Source organism: Telopea speciosissima, chromosome 3, assembly GCF_018873765.1.
Source record: "Telopea speciosissima isolate NSW1024214 ecotype Mountain lineage chromosome 3, Tspe_v1, whole genome shotgun sequence".
NCBI classification, from domain to species: domain Eukaryota; kingdom Viridiplantae; phylum Streptophyta; class Magnoliopsida; order Proteales; family Proteaceae; genus Telopea; species Telopea speciosissima.
In genome coordinates this window covers 1,689,006-1,714,502 of record NC_057918.1, presented here as the reverse complement: position 1 = coordinate 1,714,502, position 25,497 = coordinate 1,689,006, and the positions used below count along the sequence as shown (strand labels likewise).

Genomic DNA, 25,497 nt, shown 5'->3' with positions numbered 1-25,497 from the left:
AGGTATGTTGCAATCATGTGTCCCCCACCATCTCAGAAGTAACCTCCAACACATGAGGGACCCAAATAATACATGGAACAGTTGTCATAATAAAAATTACCAATCTGGCCCAAAGGAGGAGGTTCATGGTCACCAAACCTGTAGGGCAGATGGCAAGGTTCCAATTCTCTCTCCCCAGTCTCAACAGAAATGTGGACAATGTTTATAAAATGGCTATGAGACCACCTTTGCTTTATAAGACAGAAAGTTGGGCATACAAGAAACAGCATACTTAGCATGTAGCCATTACGAAGATGATAAGATAGATGAGTGGGCGGACAATAACCGACCATTTTAGAAATTAATCATTTGCAAGAACTTAGGAGAAGCACCAATGGTGAAAAGATTAGAGGAAATCACAACTGAAATAAGTCAGTCATGAGCAGCAAATAACAGTGACAACACCAGCAGAAAGAAATTGAAATGATGCAAGTTGAAGGCTCTGAAAGGACACAGAAAACCAACGACAAGTAGGAAAGGACAGGCATTGTTGAACTTGAGTCGCATTGCAAGAACATGGACTGCGTAGATCACAAAAATAGGAAGGAAAAAACATGTTACAGAAAAATAATTTCACAAATTAGCATATGATCCAGAAAAAGATCCAATGAATGTCAATCATAGTCCAATTAAATAACAGACAATGAGAAGAGATCCTCAGGAACAAGGGAAAAGAGTAATTTTTTTCTGTCCCAATTCTGATTATCTTCAACTATTTGGAATAACTCATGCTGTGATAATGTGATTACTGGAAATGACTCTCAGTTGAACTTTAGACGACTATTTCAGCAAAATCACAAGTACATCTATCATTTTACTACATAAAAATGTACAAACGATTATAGAAAGAGAGGGAACCGTTAGCTCCAAAACAGTAAGTAAACAATGGAATTAGAGAGAACCGGGAGCTCAAACCGTCCCAGACATCTATTCTCATATAAGCCATTGCCATTGCCCGAGGCTTGCTTTCAGCAAATTACACCCACCACATTCTATAATGAGACTCAAGAAAAGCCCTTTCCGAGCTTCTGTATTGCACAGTACATTTTCCGCCTAGAACCAACAGCATTTATCCCCATATCCTTGAGATCCTCCAATGTCAAGAGCGGTAAAACCTCATCATCCACCTCATGTATCTCAAAAACTGGTGCATAGCGACCTAAACCTATTCCATTGAGCCACATCCGCACCCCATTTTCCAGAGACCGACACATCCCCCTCTCGCCAATGCCATTCCTATCCTCACTAGTGCCGCACTTCCAATCCCTAGCATCAGTATCCGATGGGCCATCCAATTCAACAGCGTCATGATCTCTGCTTTCCGAAACCCTGGGCCAAAGCAGTCTCCTCTGCCCAGGAAAATGCACCTCCCTTTCATTCCCATGTCCCCTATCAGAAGTCTGCCGCAAATCAATAGGCATATTTTCCAGAGACTGAATCGGGCTCTGTTCTTTCAAAGGGCTCTCCGAACCCTCCGGATCGAAATCCCTGTATCCTTCCTCCCCGTTTTCTCCACCACTGAACTTGTCATCTCCTTCCGTTCCTTCGTCGACCTTGGAAACCCAATTCGATCTGACCCTCTTCGTCCCTCCTCCCCCTGTGCCACCGCCCCCTCTCTTCACCTTCGAATCCTTCCCTTTACGGTTCCCAATCGCTAGCGAATCCAAATTACCGTCGCCGGAAAGGTTCTTATCTTCACCTTCTAGGGTTTCATGGCAATCTCCGCCATTCACCAAGTTGGTAAGAGGTCGAGTCTTGGAAGCTTTGGTGCCGACACCGCTGTCCTTCTGAAAGGGGTTCCGATACTTGGACTCGTTATTGTCGTTGGGGAACTTCCACTGCTTGGTCCTCCGGACGTACGAATCGTAAGAGAGAGTCGCTGGCTGGCCACCGATGTCGCCCAATCGGACACTGGGTCGACGCTGTCTCTTGGAACCCAAAGAGGGGGCCAGATTCTCAGATGAAGCTCCCACTGTGGCTCCTCCGCCGTTAATCGGACCTTCTTGGAGCTGAATCTCTGCCATTACTGTGGAGGCTGGGTGAGACAGAGATAGGAAAGGCGCAAGATAAAGAAACGTAGATGATGTGTCCCTAATAGCTGGTACTTGTGGTACACCCCTATTCTTCTCTCTGCCGATTTGTTCGAGTGAGATTTGCTTTGAGTGCCAACAGCTTAACAAAGATTAAAAAAAAAAAAGTCTCACACTGATCTTTCCATTATTATTATCTTCCGCTATAACTATAATTAGTAGAGAGAGAGAAGAAAAAATTAATTCAAGGTAGAGGTCTTCCTTCCTTTTTCTATAATAAGGAGGAAGAGCGATGATGAAACTATGAAAGTGAACCAGGAGAGAGAGTGAGTGAGTAAGAAGAAAGGGACTAACAAAAAGAGAAAGAAGGATACAGATAAAGATATGTAAACCTAAAGCTGCTATTTTGAGGAGAGTCAGGAAGCTCTTGATTCTTCCATAATCTAACTGTTTGTATATATATATATATATATATATATATATATAGTAGGAGGGATAATCACTACCCTTTATTCCTTTTACTTTTGACTTTGTCAATGATAATCGCGGCGCTTCAATGTGATGATGGGGATCGAGATCCTCTCCAGCGCACTTGTGCGGCGGACGGTGTCCAGCGCACATCGTGCGGCTAGGGGGCTTCGATCCACACCATCGCACACATCCCGATGCAATAACGCATGGATCAAGGCCTCCCCAGCCGGACGATGTGCACGGAAGAAGATCTCAATCCGAGCTTGAAGGCAGACAGGCAAGGAGGGAGTAAACTGCGAAATTTTTGGGGTAAAGGTCTTGTCGTGGGAGAAATACTAGACACAATCCGACCCGAATAGGAAAGCCTTAAAACAAAACCCATCCGAGTAGGAAGGCCTTAAAACAAAACCCAATAATTCATCATGAGTGCGGCAGATGACACGTGTTTCACACTTGACAACTATCCACAATGAGGTTTATTATTCTACTCCCAAAAAAAAAAAAAATTCTCTACGAGAAAGTTGTTTTAGCAGGCCGCATAAGAATCAAATGAACACCCATAAAGACGGCATAGGGGTCATTTTAATTGTGTTTGGTATGTATTCTAGGTCGATTTCGCATTCTCGAGGGATTCATTCAAGAATACAAAATCTTCTTAGACTACATACCAAACACTGCCCTCAAATCACAAGGATAGAGATAGATATAGGATGTTTGTGTACACTACATCGTCACTCAGAGAACATTTTCCCTTATTAAAAATTCTTAGACTAAATTTTGTTCACCCATGGTGAATACAAAATCCCTTTGTTGCAATCAACAGATGGGAATTAACGATGATACAAGAATCTAATCATAAAATTAAATCACCAACGATGATGGGAAAGAATCTTGATAATAAAATGATTTTTTTTTTGTAAAAATACTTCTCAAAAATCTTTGACACAATTGTCCAATTTTATATTGTTGTGGAGGAATTATTTTTTTTTTTTAAAAGAAAGTTTCTCGACCAAGAAATCATTCATCATGATGTGATCTCACGATTGGACTCGAAGAAGATCACCTTTAATATTAAACTCTCATCCTTATTGCACATGATAGAAACTACTGTCAATCCAATTTAACGCTCCAACATTGTGGATTAAGAGATTGCTTCTTCACCGTAGATGAAGTGGAACTCTAGAGGTAAGATGCTTAACACTTCTATGTTTCTCTTTTCTTCTCCCATGATATAACTTTAGTACCCTTTATGATACCATTTTGTGAGGTGCACTCCCCTATGCTACTAGCGCAGGGAACCCTCTCTTGTAGATTATAGTGTGGCCTCCTAAGTCCTGACCCATAAGTTAAGTAAGAATTTTTTTTTTTTTTGGATAGAACATGAGCTAGATAAAGAAAACCTCTTGGATAAAGTTTTCCTCCACAATGGGAGTACAAAAACCCACGAATCTAAAGTCTTTATTACTCTCCCTTATTTTTTAACTGAACCATGATCGAAGGAATATGTCCTTTCCTTCCCGGGGTGAAGGAAAACCGTCTCCTAAACCTCTTTTAAAATGTAGAAGCTTACAACCGTAACAGAAATGTCATATAATAAGCAAGCTGTTGAGTTTGATGTTCTTCACCACTTACATGTGAGATTGAATATCACTCCACTAACTGTCAATCCAATCTCACATGTAAGTGGACTGAGATTCGGATTTGGGTAATAGAGCGAAGGACATCATCTGGGAAAAGTAATTGAATTAGGTGGGAGATTCCAAGTTCTATCATGGATGATAAGGTAATCCACAAAAATAATATATTGTTTTCAGTGATTGAAGGGCGGACAAGAAAGGATGGCAGGAATGTAATTCAGAGATTGTGCCATATGTTAATATTAGGAAGGAGAGGTATGATTCTTTCCAGGCTTTGCCAAACCCGTGATGATATTCTGTGTTGTTTAACCTCAAAAACAGAAGAGGTAGGGAAGTAATTAGATTTAAAAAACTGCACACATGAATCATCTCAAGACTTTCCAACCTAGTCGTAAAAGCAAAGCAATGTTCTGATCAGCATTTTCTCTCTCTCACTCTCTCTCTCTCTCAAAAAGAGGAAAAGCCTGTGGATAACCAAGAGTCTTTCTCACAGTTTATTGACCTCTAACTCAACTAATCAGATAGGGGAACTTAAACTTATTAGCGGCACAATGGAGTTCACCAAGTTTAAGCAGTACCCCATCAAAAAAACCTCTGAACCCATTAATATTGTTGTAAGAGAATTGATGGCTTCAAGTATTTATCACGCTTTCACACCAGGCAATGTACCTAATGGATGGATGAAGCCTGCCCAAGTGATGCTCCCACCCCCCCCCCCTCTTTGCATCTCAATCACTTCTAGATCAAAACAGATGGAGCATGAATCAAACAATAAAGATCTGGTTGATGTGTGATCATTTATGATCACATTGTAGGGTTGGTGGCAGGTAATTGCTCTGAGGTTGAACAACTGATCCCTGTTTGGTTGGGGCAGAAATGTTGTTCGATGGTTCTGTAACTTCTGTTAATATTGAAGACGTTGGATTGAGAAAACAGAGGTTCAGAGTTGGATCATAGGACATTTGGTGCAGGAGGCTTTGTTTCTGACAGTGAACCCTCCATGGCCCCATGATTTGAGGCTCTCTCCCTCAATGGACCAATTTCTCAATGAAATCGATCACTCATCCTGAAGAAGGAAATATAACCAAAAGCTGTTGTTTCAGCAGCACAACCAACCCACCAACAGTAATGATTTACAACAACAAAAAAAAAAATCTATATATGATAGGATAATCCAACGAGGCAAGTCACAGCAGCTAAGGCCGGATTACAAGAATCATGTTGCACTATATTGACATGTCCAGGCTGAAGATAGATGCTTCTGCAAGAATATGGAAATTTTCACTGGGAAGATTCATCCTCTCAGCAGTAATTCAGTGTGGAGCATCATCAACCACAAGAGTTTCCTCCATATTTAGACTTTGGGCACTGTGCAGAGCATACCATGTCCAAGACTATGCTCCATTGGGTACATGGTTGTTCCTTTCACATATTTCTGATGCTCTTTAGCAGCCTTTCTGAGGCCCAATGTCTTCTTGGTCTTTTCCTTGCACTGCTTGGTGATCGAACACGCCCCTAGTGGGTCTCTTGTGCCTGCCCCAACCATCCTTCCCAACAGCAAAAAAGAGGACTTCAGTATATATTCGAGAATTCTCTCATCACAAAATATTATCATGTCCTTGCCAAAAGTAAAATATTATGAATATATAAAACAAAAGCCAAATCAATTGAATGAAAAAATCACCATGAATAATTTGTAGTGGTGAGATCAGACGCATAGGAAAGTTACGTTTACAATTTCACATGGTCAGGCACATCATATGTAATTATATTTCACTGTCTTTTCAGTCAACAAAAGAGGTGCTGGTGTGCAGCTTAGTATAACCATTCCATAATATTTAGAATTGATCATTCTTTTTCTTTTTTCCCTGCGTGTGTTAGGGGGAGGGTTGCTTAAATTAACATTCATTGACTAATAATATAAAAACCACTTAGTAAAAGGGAACAAACCCCATCATCATCATATTCTTCCTAAGCCTGATCAGAATGTGGGAACCTCCATTTGCTCAAGAAAAAAAATATTAGGAATCCACCAACTTCAGATAGCCCACGAGGATGTTCTAATAATTTCATACCTTTAAGAGTGGCTCAGCAGAAGGAAGTTGGAATACGTCTGTTTAAAAGATCTCTGAAAATATGAAGATTCTTTGACAATAGAAAATAGACTTGTTTGGATGGCCCTTTATACATATATTGATTTTCCGTAGACCAAAACCAGTTACTTCACTATTCTGGCAATTCAGAAAAAAGAATGAAAGAGAAAGGGAACAAGGATGCTAACTTGGTTTATTGGAATTCAAAAACCAAGGTGACTTCCAGCATTTATCTCCTGGTAGGTCCACTAAAACGGACCAATCCCAGGATCTCTGCTAGCGGGTCTAGTACAGTGAAAGGATGATGTAATGCATCACACACAGTCTACCTGATGGTTTTCTTGGACAAGATTAGAGCTGAGACTTAAACAGTGCATGGGGATGGCTACATGCGAAAGAGATAATAATGCTATTTATGACATCTGAAATCCTAGCCAGCCCAACCATATCCCTTTTGTTCCCACTAACACTTCCAGAATAAAAATTTAGAAGGATTAGATGGTAGAATTGATTACCTCAACAGTTTCTCGGATGCAATTCTTGCTGCAGTTAGTGTAATACGGCTGGGTACCCACTTCACGACACGGCTAGGATCAGCCCTCATTGGAGAATGGATTTTGATAAGCTTAAGAAAGAACGTAAACAAAAGACATCAGCTCATAATAAAGAATTTGGTGACCTCACATTGAGAGTAAATTCTGTGAAACTTAAAACATTACAATATATGTAGACATTTTTCGATGAAAGTACTACGAATAAATGGTTGAGGCATGCACTCACATCAAGAAGGGAGAATAGGATCATTGAGATCCTATTTGTGCTGTACACGTGGCCAACGTGCAAGGGAATGAACCCACTGGTCACTGGCTCTCACCTAGAAAAATCTCCCAGCCAAGAGAACTCGATGTGATTAGATAACCCCAACAATCTGATCATTGACAGTTTGAAAATGAACATGACAGTCCATCCAAGAAATGAAGTAAAAGGGTATGGATGATCGAATCAACTTCTTTTATCCCAAGTTGATCTGCTAGCTGAGAAATTGGTGGGTTCTCATCCCTGCACATCAACCACATGTATGGCATAGGTGAGGAGGAAAGCTCCCAAATGTCCCTTCCTGTGGTTAACATTCCATAAAATACAGGAGATTCAGAAATAAAAATTAAGCTCTTAGAACACTTACTCCCAAACATTCCATCATCTGGTAGTATGCCCTGCCATGCAATGGAGTATGCCCCTGACGAGACTCCGAGAAATATCTAGTCCTGAAATAAAACACAAGGTTCATGCTCAGAACATCATAGAAACACTAATAGAGGTTCTCATGAGAATATAAATTCTTAAACAATCATTTACCATTCTTTATAACCCGGATCCACTGTGAAACCGTACATGTCAACAGAATCACAAATGGAGAGCGCAAATTCAAGAGCCTTGAGACCTGTCCCTTTTGCAGCTGAACCAAAAGATGCACCTAGCATGAGATATACAGGATTGCGAATTGGAACCTCCTGCAGAAAACACAATAATGAAATGTTAGATGAGGAAAGAGCATAGGGTGGAAATATAAAGGGGTGATGGTAAAATGCAAAACATGCCCCACCCCCCACCCCGAAAAAAAAAACAAGGTTTATCTTTGTAAATAACAAAGATAGGTGATCTGTGCCAAGGCCAATGGTAAACAATTAAAGGTGAATGGAAGCAATCAAAGTTTGCAAAAACAAGATGGGAGGCACGGGTTCAAGCTTCATACAGCCAGTTAGCAAAAGATGCTGGGAAGCACAACTTCATGCTTCATATTAGCAATTTAGGTGTGCTACAAACCCAGTACCAAAACTAATGTGAGTGGGAAAAATCTTAGTGGTCAGAAACCATGATGCACTCCTGATGTCCTATCTCCTCCTTCATAAGGACTCTATACAAACAAAATAACTATAAATGTGGATCACCTTATAACCAGACAAGGGGTAAGAGATCAAAAAATTAAAAATTCAGCTAAGATTGGACAGACATAGTCATTTATTATTCTAGGCAGTAATACAGTTTTCTGAACCTCTGTCCAAACTGGGGTAGTATAAGTGCATAAGATTCTGAACGGAGACGACTAATACATCTTTAACCATTAAACCCACGAAGGGCAACAAAAAGAGCTATATAATGGTGAACGAACAAAACAAAAAACTATGCAGGAAGAATAAAACCATTCAGACCAGGGATTAATCCTAATATCTATAAAACCAAGCAAGTAGAATACAATGAGATACAAACCTGAATCATTTTGTTCATGATGTCATGAATTGTGGTTTTAATGATCAGGACCTCCTTCCCAGTTTCTGTAAAACGCAATCTTTAGCATTCTCAAATAATATACAATGGCCCAGAAGTGAGTTGGAGTGCTAGTTCATACCATCTAACTCTGCAACTTTATCAAGTGACTTGGCAGATCCCCTATTAAGAAGGCGAAAAGTGCTCTTCGTACCTACATACTCTGTATAGTTCTGAAATAAAAGGAAGTAGATAAAAGTGCAGATATATAATTCTATTACATAACAAGGTAGGCATGAATAATTGAGACGAAAGCAACAGAGCAGGCAATATCTAAATAGTGGAAATGAAACCTGGACTGGGGCCCCATTTTCTCTGACAACAGCTTCATAACCATCTATCTCCTTGCCCAACCTTGTTTTCAGAAGGTCTCCAGAGTTGCCAATCACAGCACATCGACCAAATTGCTTTGGAACAAATGGCGGTGTTTCAGGAAGTACCAAAGCAAGTTTCTCCATGCATAGTGTTTTATTCTCACAGCGATTGCTTTTTTTTTTTGGCGGCGGGGGGTGGGGGGGAAGAAATAGGTTAGACAGATATGACTTTTGACATCTTTCCACAGTGAAAAATATTCAATTCTTCAAGTGCCTTAGCATAACCCATCCTACTACATCCCAGAACCAGTTCTCCACTTCTTTTTCCAAGGTTGACTTTCATGCCGACCGTTGTGTCTTTTTCAGGTTTCCATAGCAGCTTTTTTAATATAGAAAATGAGAAATAGAACTTAAATTTTGACAAACGTGAAGTGTTATTCATTAACATAGACACCAAGATCCCATGAAAACTACACGACACTTCATAAGATCTTTAATATACAGTAGAAATAGTTTCTTGACAGATTACTAATACTTGAAGAGGATTTGAAGTTTTCATGTATCTTTTGAAGTTAATGGAAAGTGTCACAACGCTTTTGGACAAGACCACTGTCAAGAATAATTCTTCCTCTATTTATTTTTTAGGTTAATAGATAATCGTGTGTATGGTTTTCTTATTTTAATATTATCACAACACCAAATCATTTATACTTACAGAAGGATGCCCTTATTTATCCTACGCCATGCATATTCTTCCCATCCCTTTGGTAGAGCATCAATGAACTCCCTTGTCAGTATCGTTGTACTATTCCTGACCTGCACAATTTAGGCCACAGCAATAAGTGGTAAACTAAATGCAGAGCATAAGCAGTATCTCCAGATCAGATGGGGGCATTACCACAACTCAAACTGGCGAATAATCTTGAAGGTGATATGAATCAAGGTTAAGAACAAACAAACAAGCAAAAAATATTTTTTGTTGCCAGTTTGTGACTTATGCAACAATTTCTACCCAAAAAAAAAAGGGTTAATCATGCAAAAATGAACTGGGAAACACCATACTAATTAAGGGAATGGAAAATCTCTTTCTAAACATACTCATCGAGAAGGATCCCATATCATCATGAAACCAATTTGATTGCATAAACCTAGACATTCTGAAGTAGTGCATATATTGAAGATTCCACCCATGTGTTCACCTGTTCCCATGTAGCAACCGCTTCACACAGATTAAAATCGAATGACAAGCCTTCAAGTTCTCCTGATTTAGGATCCCTCTGCGGACATAATGCAATTCAAACACAAATGAGGAGAATGAGAGGATACCATGCCTTTCAATTAATCACGGAAGAGAGGATCTTTATAACAGAAAATGTTCTTAGTTCACTACAATATTTTTTTGTTCGGCTTTCCAGGCTTGTCATGTCAGACACCCTATATTCGTCTGAAACATTGACAAACTTTTCCCTGTTCAAACCATATAGGAAAGAACTATAAAACAAGAACATTTAAGTCTCCAAAATTTTACCATGTTGCATACCAACTACACTTCTGTTTTCTTGTTTAATCCAATATAATTTTCAGAGAAGGTGCCATGTTTAACAGCAACCATTCCTGTGTCTGTGTCTGTGTCTGTGTCTGTGTCTGTGTCCATGTCCATATCAACTAGGAAAAGTGAATGATCCATAAACACCTAGAAGTACCTACCCATTTGGGAATAGTGTCGCCAGGAAACTGGATTGTAACTTGGCAATAATCTTTACCATCCAAAGCTTGTAATCCCAAGCCATTAGCACTCTGCAGCATTATATCACGATATACATCCATTGAATATTAAGAGAAAATACAATTTTGTTTCCACAATAAACCAATTTTAAAAAAAACATCATGAAGGGCACAAGTTATTAAAAAAAAAAAAAGAGTGAAAATGACAAACAAAATTCATTACTCACTGATATTAATATTAATTGAATTATCAAGTCGTAAGTTTAATATTCAAGAATGGGCTGACAGACCAATGTGCTGCTTGGATTCTCTTGTTAATTTTTATATTATCTGGTTTACCATGCTGTTTGTATAGTTCATCCCATGTGGGATATCAGAATTCAACCATCAGACTATTCCCAGTGCATGAGGCTCCCGCTACTGCAGGGTTTGGAAGAAGCAAATGTATGCAGCCTTATCCCCACTTCGCAGAGAGGCTGTTTCCAGGTTTTGAACCCTCAAGCTGAGGGTTGCAATAGCACAACTTAACCGTTGCCCCAAGGCTCACCCACTAGAAAAACTATTAACTATTTCATTTAAAACAATTTTTTTTCCCATGGAAGCTTTAGATTAAAGAAACAAAAATATACATATTAACCCTAATCGGCTCTCCATCTTATCCTCAACCGTGGTGATCTCCTCATCCATGCAGATGTGCTTTCACTTGATCAAGGACTCTAACCTCAACAATGTTAATCTCCTCATCCATGCGGATATGGTTTCACTCTATCAAGGACTCTATCCTCAACAATGGTGATCTCCTTATCCTTGCGGCTCCACTTGACCAAGGACTCTACGTGCTATATCCCATGTGAACTATATACATTCAAGGACTATATAGGACTCTACAAGTGACGAATATAGTTGATGTAATTCTAGAGTTGTTGTTCTCCTAGAATACTCAACATACATAGTCGGCTAGGGTTGCTAGAGTTCACGGTCTCCTCATTTATATATTATTAAATTCAATGAAAGTGATTGATTCTGTTTGCCTTAACAATACAATACATGTCAATGAAGGGCTTAAAAAATGATATCAGCAGTGAGATTAGACTCCGCTTTGCAAGGGAAAATTCGGAAATCAAGTGCACTGGACTCAGTTAATCCTGCCGATCCAATACTGAAGACCAAGTTTTTAGATACGTCTGACCGTTATCTTCATCTTGAGCAATATTCAAGAGATACCAGGGAAGAAGGACTCAGGCAGAAACATAGTTTGAAATCTCAATCGAAACCACCAAAATTTCACGAAATAATTCAGTTTCAATGAAAGTCTAAACGAAACTGGATGCGACTTAGTAGGAATGCAGGGTTTTGAACAAAATTTTGGTTTCGACTCGGTTTTGATACAATACAGTGCATATAAATGTTTCAACACATTTCGTGAGTTCCGAGTGGTTTCTCCTATTAGAGGAAAAAACACCCAACAAATAGTATGTTTTGCCAAGTCACCTACGTTCCTTGGTGGAACAAAGTGTTGGGGAGTGGGGACTACTACAACACATCTACAGCGACGATTTGCCGCATTTTAAGCAAGATTTGGTTAAGATTCAAACTCAGAGGTATAACCTTTTCTCCAAAGGTTTTGAGCATTCCCGAAACTCTATGTGGTACTATAATAGAGTGGGAGGAATGGATTCATAAGGGTGTTTTAACCTTGGTTGTACACTTGTACTTCTACTTGTAACAGTCTGATTTTGTGTAATATTAAATTGTTTTTCTTCATTCATAAGGCATATTTTAGTTATTTTTATTAAAGTTGTGTGTTCTAATATTAAATTCTGTGTAGAATAGACAATACTACGGAAAGTATACACTAGGGTATGGCATACACTACCAACCTAGGCTACGAAGCCAAACTATCATTTTGGGTGTTTTATTTTACAATCTAAAGATTCCAATACATTTAAACATGCTTAATTAGGGTTTCCCTGAAATTTTGCACCGAAAAATGGCCAAACAAAATGGCCAGCCGAAACATGTAAATTTTCGGTCAAATTTTGGTCGAAAACCGAAATCTTGAACCTTGACCAGAAAGACACCCACGCTACTAAATTGTTCCCACAAAATCAGACTACTGTTCTTGATCAGCTTACATTTTGAACCCCTAATTTCTTCCTTCAGAAGAACACTACACAAAACATCAAAGAAAACTGAGATACTTGTTCTTAGCCCTTTGGAAAGCATCTCCATGGAAACTAATAAATTATTGATCACCTAAACTCAATAGGTTGAATACATCTCCTGCATAAACTAGAGGTTACCATGCCGATTAAAAATTCAAAGTACTCACTAAAATCTATGCCATCAGCATACAATCCCTTTGTGAATTTTATTTTATCACCATTTTGGGATTGCACAATTGCCAGAAAGTTCATTATATTCATTTTGAGCACTAAGCAGTCTCAAAGCTATGGTAAATTTGAAAATAGATATATAAATTAATGATCTTAACAAACAAAAATGAGCATATTTTGTTGAGTGTGATCTTACAGACGTTCATTTATATATTAAAACCCAGTTTGACTGGATCATAATCGAGATATAAATCGTGACATTGTCTACTAGTATGTGTAGTTAGTGAGATAAGCTGTAAAACGTAACAAGAGTTGTTGAGGTTTCATCAAGGTCACCAACTTGTCCTGTGACAAAATCAAAAGAAGAGTGCCAGGCAGACGCATGTGATGAGGACCCCATATCCTTCTCACTGGTCATGTTCCAGCTCAAAAGAAGTAAAGGAAATGCCTTGGAAAAGAGTTTAAGGTAAAAAATAATAATAATGATAAAATAAAATAAAAATAAAGTTAGAAACACTGCTAGATCCCGTTACAACTAAATGCCATTCTTGTAATTTTGAGAGATTTTCGACTTCCCATGCTTTTTTCAGGCTAAAATTTGGCCCTATGAGATGAGAGGGAGATAATCTATCACATGGATCCATCTTAATCTATCCATGTCTGTCACATGAATAATGGAAAAAAAATAAAAAAAATCTCCAACTCTTTGCTACATTTTGTTCCACCCAATTTGAAATTGTGTATTAAAAGCAGTTACAAAGAGCCCTTATATGATCAGGGAAAGAGTCAACCATTTGCATGTTTGAGGAAGGAGAGAGTGAGGATTCTGGAACCATGCAAAGCTATGATCTCCCCTAGTTTTTAATCCTTCTAGCCACAATTCTACTACGTTTGAGTCTACAAATGTAAATTGCTAGAACATGAAAGCTATTTTCAATGATAGAGATTGTGCTTCGAGGGACGAAATCAGAACTTCAAAGTCCTCATAGAGTATCTACCTCAAGTGACCTCATAGAGTATCTACCTCAAATGATTACTTAATCTATCTTGCTAATACCTGATTTTAATAATAATGATCCAATTTGTCAAAGTCATTTCCCAAAAGAACCCAAAAATGATAAATTGGGATGAACTAAAAACTTAATATGTAGTATGGGTTTTGGTTGATTTTCCTAAGGCAAATAGACAAATTTGAACCTGGGTTGGTTGCAAAAAGATGTGCTTTAGATCCAAGTGTTGATTATGAAGAAACATTTTATCCAATTTCAACAAGATACTCTAGAATACCATTGGTACTCGAGTGCACTCTTGTCTACAGTTATACGAAATAGTACACCCATCTTAAATGACAATTGTAAGAAGTTACATAAAATGCGACAATCAGAAGGGTTTTAAGTTAAAAAAACATGAAGAAAAAGTCAGCCTATTGAAGAAGTCTTTATATTGCTTAAAAAAAAGTCCCAAGACAATTGCATCTCAAGTTCCATAGGTAATAACTAACTTTAGTTTCAAGGAGAATGCTTTAGAAAATTGCATCTACATGCAGGTCAGTAAGCGTAGTGTTTATCCTTGATTTTTATGCTGATGATATCATATTCACTGCAAGACATATCACTGTAACAGAAGACTAAGGAATTTCTGTCAAGGTCTTCTGGTATGAAAGACCTAAGAGAAACAATCTATGTTTGGAGAATCCAAATTTATTAAAACTGTTAGATGATCCTTCTAATTTCATCAAAATAACGTTGTATCAAAATCTGCTACATATATATAGAATGAGTGGCTAAGCAGCTGTTCAATCTACTATTGCTAAAACAGATGGATCAAGTTTTGTTCATGTTAACAAAACAGAATTTAATGAATGCTTGAATGATCAATTTGACCAAGCAAGCCCTTTATTTATAAGAAAAGAAATTACAAAAATAGGACAAAATTGTCCCTACTCTAGCCAAGTCTATTAAGAGAGTCGGCAGTACATAAAAATAAAACCCAAAAGACCAGAATACCCCCACGGTATTCTGGAGTACATTATTCAACACTCCCCCCAAGTTGGAACATAAATGTCAAACATGCCCAACTTGACTAAACCACGATGAAACAACTTTCCAAACAATCCCTTGGTGAAAATATTAGCAAGCTGATCAGCAAACTTCACAAAGGGAATACAAATCAATCCTTCTTCCAACTTTTCCTCGATAAAATGCATATCCACCTCAACATGCTTGGTACGATCACGTTGTACTGGATTATGAGCAATGCTGATTGCAGCCTTGTTGTCACAATACAACATCATAGGGAGACGACCAGGAACACCAAGGTCTTGTAATAAACCCTTCAGCCGTAGCAACTTGCAAATAACTTGTGTCATGACACGAAACTCTGCTTCAGCACTAGAACGAGCCACCACATTCTGCTTCTTACTACGCCAAGTGACAAGATTGGCACCTACGAAAGTACAGTACTCAGAGATAGCCTTGCGGTTAGGAGAACCAGCCCAATCAACATCAATATATGCTTCTATCCGTAAGTGATCATGTGGAGAGAGGATAATGCCTTTTCTTGGAACTGACTTCAAGTAGCGAAGGATATGAAGAACATCCTCCATATGGGAAGAGTAGGGATCATGCATGAACTGACTCACAGTGCTCACTGCTATAGCAATGTCAAGACGTGTGTGTGAGAGATAAATCAACTTCCCTACCAACTTTTGGTACCGGCCTTTCTCAACAAGTTCACCCTCCTTTTCTTTAAGACGAACATTAGCATCCATAGGAGTATCTGAAGGGTGACATCCTAACAAACCAGTTTCTGTCAATAAATCTAAGATATACTTCCTTTGGGCGAGAAAGATGCGCTTAGAAGATCTAGCAACTTCAATCCCAAGAAAGTACCTTAGCTTTCCTAGATCCTTAATCTCAAACTCTTCTCCAAGAAAGCTCTTCAAACGACTGATTTCACCATCAATTCCGGTTACCACAATATCATCAACGTAGACTATAAGAATAATGATTTTTTCACAAACTCTTTTAGTAAAAAGAGTGTGATCAACATTATTCTGTTTGTAGCCCACGGAAATCATAGCCTTATGAAACCTACCAAACCATACTCGAGGTGACTGCTTCAGCCCATAGAGTGCGCACTTTAATCTACACACTTTGCCTTGGGTTTTGTCACAAGAGAACCCTGGTAGAATATCCATATACAGCTCCTCATCAAGTTCACCATTGAGAAAAGCATTCTTCAGATCTAGCTGTTGTAAATCCTATCCAAAATTGACTGCACAAGAAAACAAAACTCGGATATTCAGCTTTGCAACAAGGGCAAAGGTCTCCTAGTAATCAATCTCATACGTCTGAGTAAATCCTTTTGCCACGAGTCGTACCTTATATCTATCCACAGTGCCATCCACCTTCTGTTTCACCACAAACACCCACTTACATCCAACAGGTCTTTTCCCTGGTGGAAGAACCACAAGCTTCCATGTCGTTTTTCTTTAAGGCTTCCATTTCTTCCATCATTGCTGTCTTCCACTTTCCATCTGATAGAGCTTCCTGCCAATTGTGAGGAATACGTACATAAGAAAGAGAAGAGACAAATGCACGAAAAGATGGAGGGGGAGAGTCATAGGAAACAACATGGGATCCAGGATGTTGAGTACAAGCCCTAACACCTTTGCGAACAGCAATAGGTAGCTCAAGAGAAGAAGTCTTACCAGGTGGAGAAATAGGTTCTGGATCCGGGTTTGGCAACTGGATGGGTATTGGTGCTGTAGTGGATTAAAGCTGCTTATGTCCGATACGGCTCTTTGTATAGACCTTCAAATTAGAATCATCAATCCTCCTCTAAAAATCACTAATGGTTTTCAGGACTGGAGTGAGCTCCACCTGAATAGGAATTTCATCATTAGCATTATCTGTAGTCTCCCCATGTATAGGAACATCTCCCCCTTAAGTAGAGGGAGGAATAGGAGCAGGAGGAGCAAGAACAGACTCATCATGCACATACTGAAGAGGGGGTTCTATGGTCAACACATCTTCACTAAAATTCTCCCCCTGAAGAGGTGGGGACGAATAATATGAAAGACTCTCATTAAAAATAACATCCATACTTACCACAGTACGGCTGGTATGAGGATAATAACACTTGTACTCCTTTTGAATGGAAGAGTAACCTAAAAAAATACAGCAGAGGCCACGGGGTTCAATTTTACCAGGGGATCTAGTATCCCTAGCATAAGAAACACAGCCAAACACCTTAGGGGGAACGACAAAAGAAGAGGAGCCATGTAACAGTTCAGCTGGAGACTTGGAGTCAAGGACCCGAGTAGGCAGCCTATTAATCAAATAGGCTGCAGTGAGGACAGCATCCCCCCAATAAGGAGGGGATATTTCGAGCAAACATAAGGGCTTTAGCCACCTCCAAGAGATAGTGATTTTTTCTCTCAGCCACATCATTTTGGGCTAGAGTATCAACACGGCTGGTCTGATGTACAATCCCATGGGCAGCAAGGTATTTTTGGAACTGACCTTCCATGTATTCTGTCTCAATGTCACTCCTCAAAATTTTGAGAGGTAGCATTAAACTGGGTGTGAACCATCTTAGGAAAGTGCTGAAAACATGAAAAAAACCTCATTTTTTGTGTGCAGCAGGTAGACCCAAGTGGTTCTAGAGTAACAATCTATAAAGGAAACAAACCAACGATAACCAGAAATAGAAACTTTGCCACTAGGACCCCACACATCAGTATGAATCAAATGAAAAGGGGAAGAACATCTTTTATTAGAAATATGATAAGTGAAACGTGTCTGTTTGACCAAGACACAAGCCTCACAAAAAAATTCTTCCTTATTGCATACACTTGAGCATCATTCCCAATCTATCCATATGTCTCCTTTGCAGCAGCCCAAATCTGATGTGCAATGTCCAATAATAAGTAACCACTAGATAGGTCTGATTGCATGGAATGTAGCCAAAAGGACATCAACATAGCATCATTAGAAAGCCATCGGTCAAGTGGTTTGGTAGCAGTGCCAAGGAGGTGCCCAGTAAGACCACGGTCAGCAACAGTCAAATAGGTAGATCTGGACCACATCAAATAATTTGTCCCATCGAGTTTTATAGCAGCAGCATAAGGGAGATATTCATTCCTTGGTTGGCCTTCAATGCTGGAAGTAGCACTAGTAATATCAGAACCAGACATACTTCAAATCAGTAGAACAGCAATGAGTCGATGCAGCCAACCAAGAACCAAAACAGAAAACTAAGATCGATATGACAGAAATCGATCCTAGGATGAGAATTCTGAAAATCTTCAAAAAACTTTAATAGAAAGGCACACCAGCATGGTCGAGTGCTCCTTGAAGTAGAATAAAAGTGCTCTCCAAAAATCAGCAAGAGTTGAAGCCTAAAACTCCAAAATCGATGAGACTCCAAAAAATCGCAGAGGAGAGAGGCAGCAGCTATCGATCTGAACTTGTGATTAGAACATTGATTGAAGAGGTTGGATTGAGGGCAGCATCTAGATCATACGATCACCTCATTAGTGCTGCCCTAAGGTGGATGAAGAGATCCAAGGAAAAGAGAGAGAGAAGAGATCGAGTGGAAGAGGGAGGAAGGAAAAAACGATGGAAGGGGGAAGTGTTTTGAAAACATAGATCAGAAAAATTGGCTCTGATGCCATGTTAACAAAACAGAATTTAATGAATGCTTGAATGATCAATTCAACCAAGCAAGCCCTTTTATTTATAAGACAAGGAATTACAATAATAGGAAAGAATAGTCCCTACTCTAGCCGACTCTACTAAGAGAGTCAGCAGTACATAAAAATAAAACCCAAAAGACCAGCATACCCCCATGGTATTTTGGAGTACATTATTCAACAGTTCAGCATCTTCAAAATGACCCAAGAAGTTGTAAAACAAAAAATATTGCATAAGCTTTGCAGGTTCACAATCTCATCAGACTTGGAATTTTGAAATTCAAGAATGCCTTGCTTCACGAGTTTCCAGCCTAGGAGTACCTTTTCAATGACTGGCGGAGCCACATATAAAAAGAATCAAATAACTATCCTTGACATCTCTATCTACCACGGAAGCAAAATAAATTGGATGTTGTGAAGCTGCACAACATGCCACTTGGTTCAAGCATATCTGAGTAGTTTGCTAATGGTGGATATACTCATAAGCCAATAAATTATTTTTTTTTTAATAATACAACCACAGTTTACCCTGCCAAATTACTCAAGTGAATGTGAAGGACATTAAAGTTGAAAATCCAGATTGTGTCATCCATAAAATGGATTGATTCTTTATTCTTTATTTTCTTTCTTCTGATTTCAAAAGAATTGACAGATATCACAGGGGAAGAGATGCACGTCTTGCTTTTACTGCTATATCAGAATTTACTCCACGTACGAAATAAATCAGATTGATTTTTCGATCAAAAGTGAAAAAATCGTAAATATACTTAACAATATAACACTAGGAAAGGCCCACACATGACGAAGATTTTTTTTGTCGTCGGAACAAGGCGAAGTCCCATAGGAACTGGAAGTGGAAGGAATGGTATTGATGCAGTAGCACTGACTGGTTGGACCAGCATGACCGAGTTTGGAAACCCAAACATAGATGGAACCGGTTCAACCCCAGGTTTTTGGTCCACTAAGGGTTGGAAGTAGTTTATTTATCTTTATGTCTTTTATTTGCAAAGTAGGATACATAGGAGATAGATAGATATCAGTTTCAGTTTTAGAGTTAGAATAGGAGTCTTTTATTTTCCATTTAAATACAAGTTGTAACCAACACAAGTGGTAGATTGAAGACAATGAATTGAGTTTTGGTTGCTGACTTGCTGCCTGCGTGGTGTGTTTGTGTGTGTGCTTCCTCTTTCCCCTGCAACTGAGATCTCCTCTCAGACGTCTTCCTCTCTCTAATCGGACCTCCACCAAGTATGATTTACACATCATAGTAAGTTGTATTCTTTTCCAATTAGGAGGGATGACTGAGTGGACGAAAGCAGAAGATTGCTAATCCATTGTACGGAATCACAGATAGAATTCTTTCTGGTTAAAGAATCTCCTTATAGAGTTCAAGTTGCTCTGGAAAAATTAGGAGATTCTCGAAAAGAAATACGAGGTTCTGGCAGAAAAAATGTTGTTGGGTTTCATGTGATACTCCAGCCCACCCAGCCACCCCCCCCCCCCCCCAAAAAAAAAATGAATTGGCTATTCCTAAATGAGTCATGCATTATTATGCTTGTGAAAGGAGGCAGAAGTTGAAATCATTATTTCTTAAGTACTCTTTGAGAAAATGTATGTAAACCTCATGAAAATTGGTTTGTTCTTTGGCGTTCATCCTCCTTTTATGGAGTTAGTAATACATCCAGTATTCAAGGTGTTTTGGGCATAACTCTTAAGATACCCTCATTTTGGATGGTGCACTTTGGTGTACATAATGAATATCAGCCACAATTTGACATAACAATGGAGAATGTGTTCCTTTAAGCACATTAAGATATATAATTTTAACAGAGAATTCAGGTTTATCTCATAATTTTTCACTGCTTCCGCCTCAGTTACGCATCCACTGTTATATTCAACTACTTGGGCAAAGTAACTCTAGATGCTTTTAAATTGGAAATTGGAAATTGGAAATATATAGGATACTCCTGTTCATGAGTAGGCCCCCAAACCAAGTTTTGAATTCAGCCTTCAGAACTCTAAACGATGAATTATCAGCAAACATATGCTATTTGGAAAAGCATGCTAACAGAGATAAGCGAGAACTGTACAACGTTCGAAAATTAACACTCAACATGGAAACAGACCTATGCACATACCAATATTTAAGAAAACACAATTTGAGAAGCCGAGCAATATCTCATGAGTATCCAAAGTAATACTTACCACACACTTCTTGAACCCGCTCTGCAAGGTTAGCAAGGCACTCAAATCTTCATCCGAAATGCTAGATTTCTCATCTATACAAATCAAATCTCAAACTTAAAGAAAGAATTTAAAAAATAGGACCAAAAAGAGGAGAAAGAAACATCAAATCTTGCCTGCGAAGTTGAAAACGAGTAAAAACTCTTACAGAAATCAAAAGGCTCCCTGCAGAAGTCTAACTTTACCACATCTTAATTAAGTATATTCGAGCGTAAGGTAAATGGAGAACTTACAGAAAGTCGAGACTCCTGTAATGTATATGAGAATTGCCGCTAAACCAGACGTCAAAGCAATTGCTAGACCCGACTGTAAGAGCCTCATCTATTGGAGTCTGAGAAATGGAACGACTAGACCAAATTCTAACTCTGATAACTTTCGATGGAGAGGGTTTCGGAGAAAAGAGAAACCCTTATTTTACTCCCGACTATGAATAAACAGACGGGAACAACCGAACAATGGATATGTAGTCTGAATCTTTGATCGAGCTCCACACCCAAAGCTGGATCTGCCGAAAGCTCGTAGTACTTCTGCTGTCACTGTAAGTTTCTAAAACCAGACCGGACGCCGATCCCTCGATGGGCTGCTTGCGCCAACCGGATTGTACCGATGGTTCGACTCGACCCTTTTTGGAATATCAATAGCAAAAGGTCTCATGGACACCCCCCAAAGGTTGACACGTGGTTGAGGTGACATTCGAATAGCGAGGATGGATACACACCCAAACTGGAAATCCTTCTCTTCATCCATGTGAACTATGCTCAGAAGAGTGCATCCATCCTTGTCGTTCGAACAGCATCTTGGCCACGTGTTGATCTCTAAGGGTGCGTTGGACATCTTCCTATTAAGTGATATGAATATGTTTCCACTACTATCCTTTTCTTAGTTTGTACTTTTTAACTAATTCTTTTTCTTGGGTAAAGGAGAGTTGTATTAATAGGGATAAATAAAGAATTTACATTCTATAAAAAATCTTCCCTCTGATCTCTTCTCGTATTAGGAGGGAGAGACCAATAGGGAGACACTTTACATCGAAGTGAACCTCTTGAGTCGTTTGCATGAAACCTGCCAAATAGTCAGCACAGCTGTTAACCTTGCAAATGTGGTGACTAAAGCAACAACTGCATAAAGAGTCACATGCTGCCAGGATCTCCTCGATCAACCCCCAGGTATGCCATGGTGCATGGAAAGCTCCAATGATTGACTGTATTGCAAGGAGGGAATCAGACCTAACCTGGACCCAGGGAAATATGAGTTCCCTTACTTTGAAGAGCCCCGCCTTGATCGCTGTGAGTTCCATACTCAGGATACAATCTGACCTGGTGCCACCCACAAAGGCAAAGTAGACCCCTCCAGATGTGTTACGTCCCAAGGAGCCATATCCTCAGCGACCGTTGCGGCAAGACCCATCGCAATTTATAGCGAGCCACCTAGAGGATGGGAGAGGCCAAGAGTGAGGAGACAGGGTGAGGTGTTCGAAGGGAGCTCTTATCATCCACCGGCCAAGAAAGTCCCGATTGGGAGCATTGTTGGGTACCTTCTCGTCTAAATCAGAGAACCATGCTTGAGTAGCTGATAGAACTGCATGGATCACAGTCTACGGGGGGCGCTGTTCTTGGTGAAAAACTCTTCCATTCCTCTCCTTCCAAAGCATGTATATAGTAGTGACCAAGCTGAATCTTCAAATATCATTGATAATGTGCTCGCCCCTGAAGTGATTAATCAGCCACAGGACCTCTTCCAACCAAGAATTAAGGGAGCCTCTAGAGAACCTGTTGATGGATAGAATCTCTTTCCACACCGAGTTGGAGAAACTACACTGAAAGAAGAGGTGATCAATCGTCTTTGGGACACCATTGCAGAGGGGGTAGGACGGGTCTTTTTAAGACCCCAAGATGCAAGCTTGGACCGGGTAGCCAAGGCACCTCTCACCGCCAACCACGTAATGAAGGAGAATCGAGGTTGGGTTTTAGAGAACCAAATGAGGCTCGCCCAAGGCACTTTGCTCCCAAATTGACGAACGACCTCCCAAGCAGAACTGTTAGTGAACTTCCCATTGGCAGAGGGTGTCCAAATAGGTGTGTCTATCGATAGTCGTCGGAGGATCTTGGTGGTACTGATCTCAGGCCATTTTGAGCGAATGGCGGGGTCACTGGTTTCCTCGATCCAATCTTCGCCGATCCGAATGGAGGCGACCTTTGCAAAGGTGTTACGACCCAGAGCCGAAGCGATGAGAACCCCACTAGCCGAGGAGATTGGGCCGCTAGGGAGCCAAGGGTCGTGCCATAAGAGAGTGCCAGATCCATCCTTGAGTAAGTACCTAATATGCCGAAAAGCAACAGGTCTCATTTTTAAAATCTCCTTGTAGGATATTGAACACTGTGATGGTACTAGGTAGACCAAATTGAATGATGTTGTAGCCATCGCTGGGAAACAAACTGATTCCAACAGGGTGTTGAACCAGATACCAAGCTCCACAGTTGCCGCATGAGAGAAGCATTGTTCCAATCTTTGATGCGACGAAGCCCCAGTCCCCCTTCCGATTTAGGTGTACAAAGACTGCTCCAAGCCACTTTAAAAGCTCCCCTATCGTTGTTTCCCATCCAAAGGTAGCGTGCCATACGATGTTCAAGTTCTATGATGACATGATGCGAAAGCTTGAAGACATTCAGCCAATAAACCACACACCCCATGAAGGCTGAACGAATTAAAGTAAGTCGGCCAACGTATGAAAGGGTACGAGCCTTCCAAGAATTAAGCCGCTGATCCACTTTAGTAATTAGGTCTTAGTATTTTTTCAAAATACCCTTTTGGATTCCAAATCGCCCCTATAATTGGGGCAAGAGCCAATTTTTGTCCTTAGACAACATACATGCCCGTTTAATTATAAAGGAAATTAAAGAGAAGGGAAATGAAAATTTCAAACTAAAAAAAAAATTGTTATCATTATCCGACATGAGATTATATTAGGTAAATTATTAGTGTTACCCTTGAGTTATCCTGTTATTTTAATGTAAAACCCCTATTTTACTGTTAATTAATGATGCCGAAGAAGACTTCCCATCTCTGCAACTGATCATCGCTACCCATCTCTCACCTCTGCACCTTGCACACATCTCTGCAACTGGTCACCGCTGAGTTGGCCTGGACTGTGCCAGAAAGGAATGGCATTCGAGGTTGGAAGCCCTACCTTTGAACGACAGTGGTAGCAGCCAGTGGAAAGGGAGAGATTTGCGACAAGAACTCACACACACCAAGCCCAAACAAGCCAATATTGGGGAGTTAAGAAGTGTGCGCAATAGATTGACTGCAATCATAAGATGAAAACTTTGATTATGATTATGCACCAAATGTTGCTATTTGTATAAAATTACAAACTAATGTTTGGCTCTTCTTTCTGCCCTAATATTTGCATTTTCAAATAGGCGACGAGTACCTAAAACTGATAGTAATCTCAGAACCAGAGTTAACAATCACAGAAAGGACCCCTGAAGATGAATTCTTGATTCTTGCAAGTGATGGCTTGTGGGATGTCCTCTCAAATGATTTGGCTTGTGAAGTGGCTCACAAATGCCTCCACGAGGAAGGTTTCTCCTCTACTGCGGCCGAAATCGTCAATGCGGAAACTCCGGATGAAGATACTGGGACGGAAGAGCTCAGATAACATTAGTGTCATTGTCATTGGTTTAAAAATAGGTTGAGATGGAAGGAATTGGAGAGGTTCACTACCCAGTTCCAACTTTGAGGAGGAGAAACAGAAAGATGTACAGGTTTTACAAAAAAAACAGAGAGAGATAGATGGGGTGGGATATTAAAATGCAGATGGAGTAGTGGAGGTTATGTTCTCTCAAGCTCTCCTATTTAAATGGATCCCATTAAGGTAAGAAAATGTTTATGTTTGGTTTATTAATGACATTCCAATATTTGGAAATAATTTAGTCGATTAGAAGGAATTTCATGCAACAACAAACATGGACTTGAAAGCATTGATGTGTCAAGGTCCAAGACTCAAGAGAGAAAGGCTTCCTAGTCGTGGATCAGCGTATGGGTGGTTTCATGTGCGCGTTGTTTTCATTGGTTTGGTTGCAGGTTCTTCGGTATGCTGGTCGCAAGGATGGAAGATGAAGCTCGGGTGCCCTATTTCCTTCAAAGGTTTGAACTCTAGCAGTAAGAAAGGGCGGTGGGGGTGGGTTTTTTATGTTTTAGTGCAGCGAGTCATTTGCATTACACTCAGATAACCCCGTTAGTTTTTAGACCAGATTTGCTATTTTGGTACTTAGTAAGGATTGCATTAAAATAACGGGATAATTCAGGGGCGGCGCTAATAATTTCCCATTGTATCAATAACTCCAAATCATTTCATAGTCGATATAAAAGTTCACTTTTACTTTGCATTTAAATCTCTTGCATTTGAAAAAATAAAATAATAACTACCTCTACAAAACATCAAAACTAAATTTAATTAATTTATAAAATCACGTTAGATAATAATTACTAAAATTTCTTTTTTAAATTTAAACATTTTTACTTCTCTTCCCTTTAATTTCTTTACAACCTAACAGAACATGTTCATTAATTCGGAGGAATG

The 25,497-nt window shown here is 39.6% G+C and overlaps 2 protein-coding genes across 4 annotated transcripts; both read right to left on the bottom strand.

The window, feature by feature from the left end:
• Nucleotides 1-799: 799 nt before the first annotated feature.
• LOC122655550 lies at nt 800-24,706 on the bottom strand. The gene is made up of 3 exons (XM_043849746.1): nt 24,696-24,706; nt 14,482-14,490; nt 800-2,078 (listed from the first exon to the last, which is right to left on the bottom strand). The coding sequence occupies exon 3, from the start codon at nt 2,061-2,063 to the stop codon at nt 1,044-1,046; it is 1,020 nt and encodes a 339-aa protein (XP_043705681.1). The 5' UTR covers nt 2,064-2,078; nt 14,482-14,490; nt 24,696-24,706; the 3' UTR covers nt 800-1,043.
• Nucleotides 5,480-21,358, bottom strand: LOC122655549 (sialyltransferase-like protein 2). 3 transcript variants are annotated; one of them, XR_006331979.1, is made up of 13 exons: nt 21,146-21,358; nt 20,874-20,947; nt 10,617-10,706; nt 10,109-10,186; nt 9,625-9,725; nt 8,889-9,081; nt 8,678-8,768; nt 8,539-8,603; nt 7,627-7,781; nt 7,454-7,535; nt 7,051-7,144; nt 6,786-6,895; nt 5,664-5,724 (listed from the first exon to the last, which is right to left on the bottom strand). XR_006331979.1 is itself a non-coding variant. In XM_043849743.1 (12 exons), exons 1-12 carry the CDS (start codon nt 21,231-21,233, stop codon nt 5,532-5,534), a joined length of 1,320 nt encoding a protein of 439 aa, XP_043705678.1. In that variant the 5' UTR covers nt 21,234-21,358; the 3' UTR covers nt 5,480-5,531. The 3 variants fall into 3 exon arrangements, 2 of the variants coding, with proteins under 2 accessions (XP_043705678.1, XP_043705679.1); XM_043849743.1 differs by lacking the exon at nt 7,051-7,144 and having other exon boundaries at nt 5,480-5,724; XM_043849744.1 differs by lacking the exons at nt 7,051-7,144; nt 8,539-8,603; nt 8,678-8,768 and having other exon boundaries at nt 5,480-5,724.
• Nucleotides 24,707-25,497: the final 791 nt, after the last annotated feature.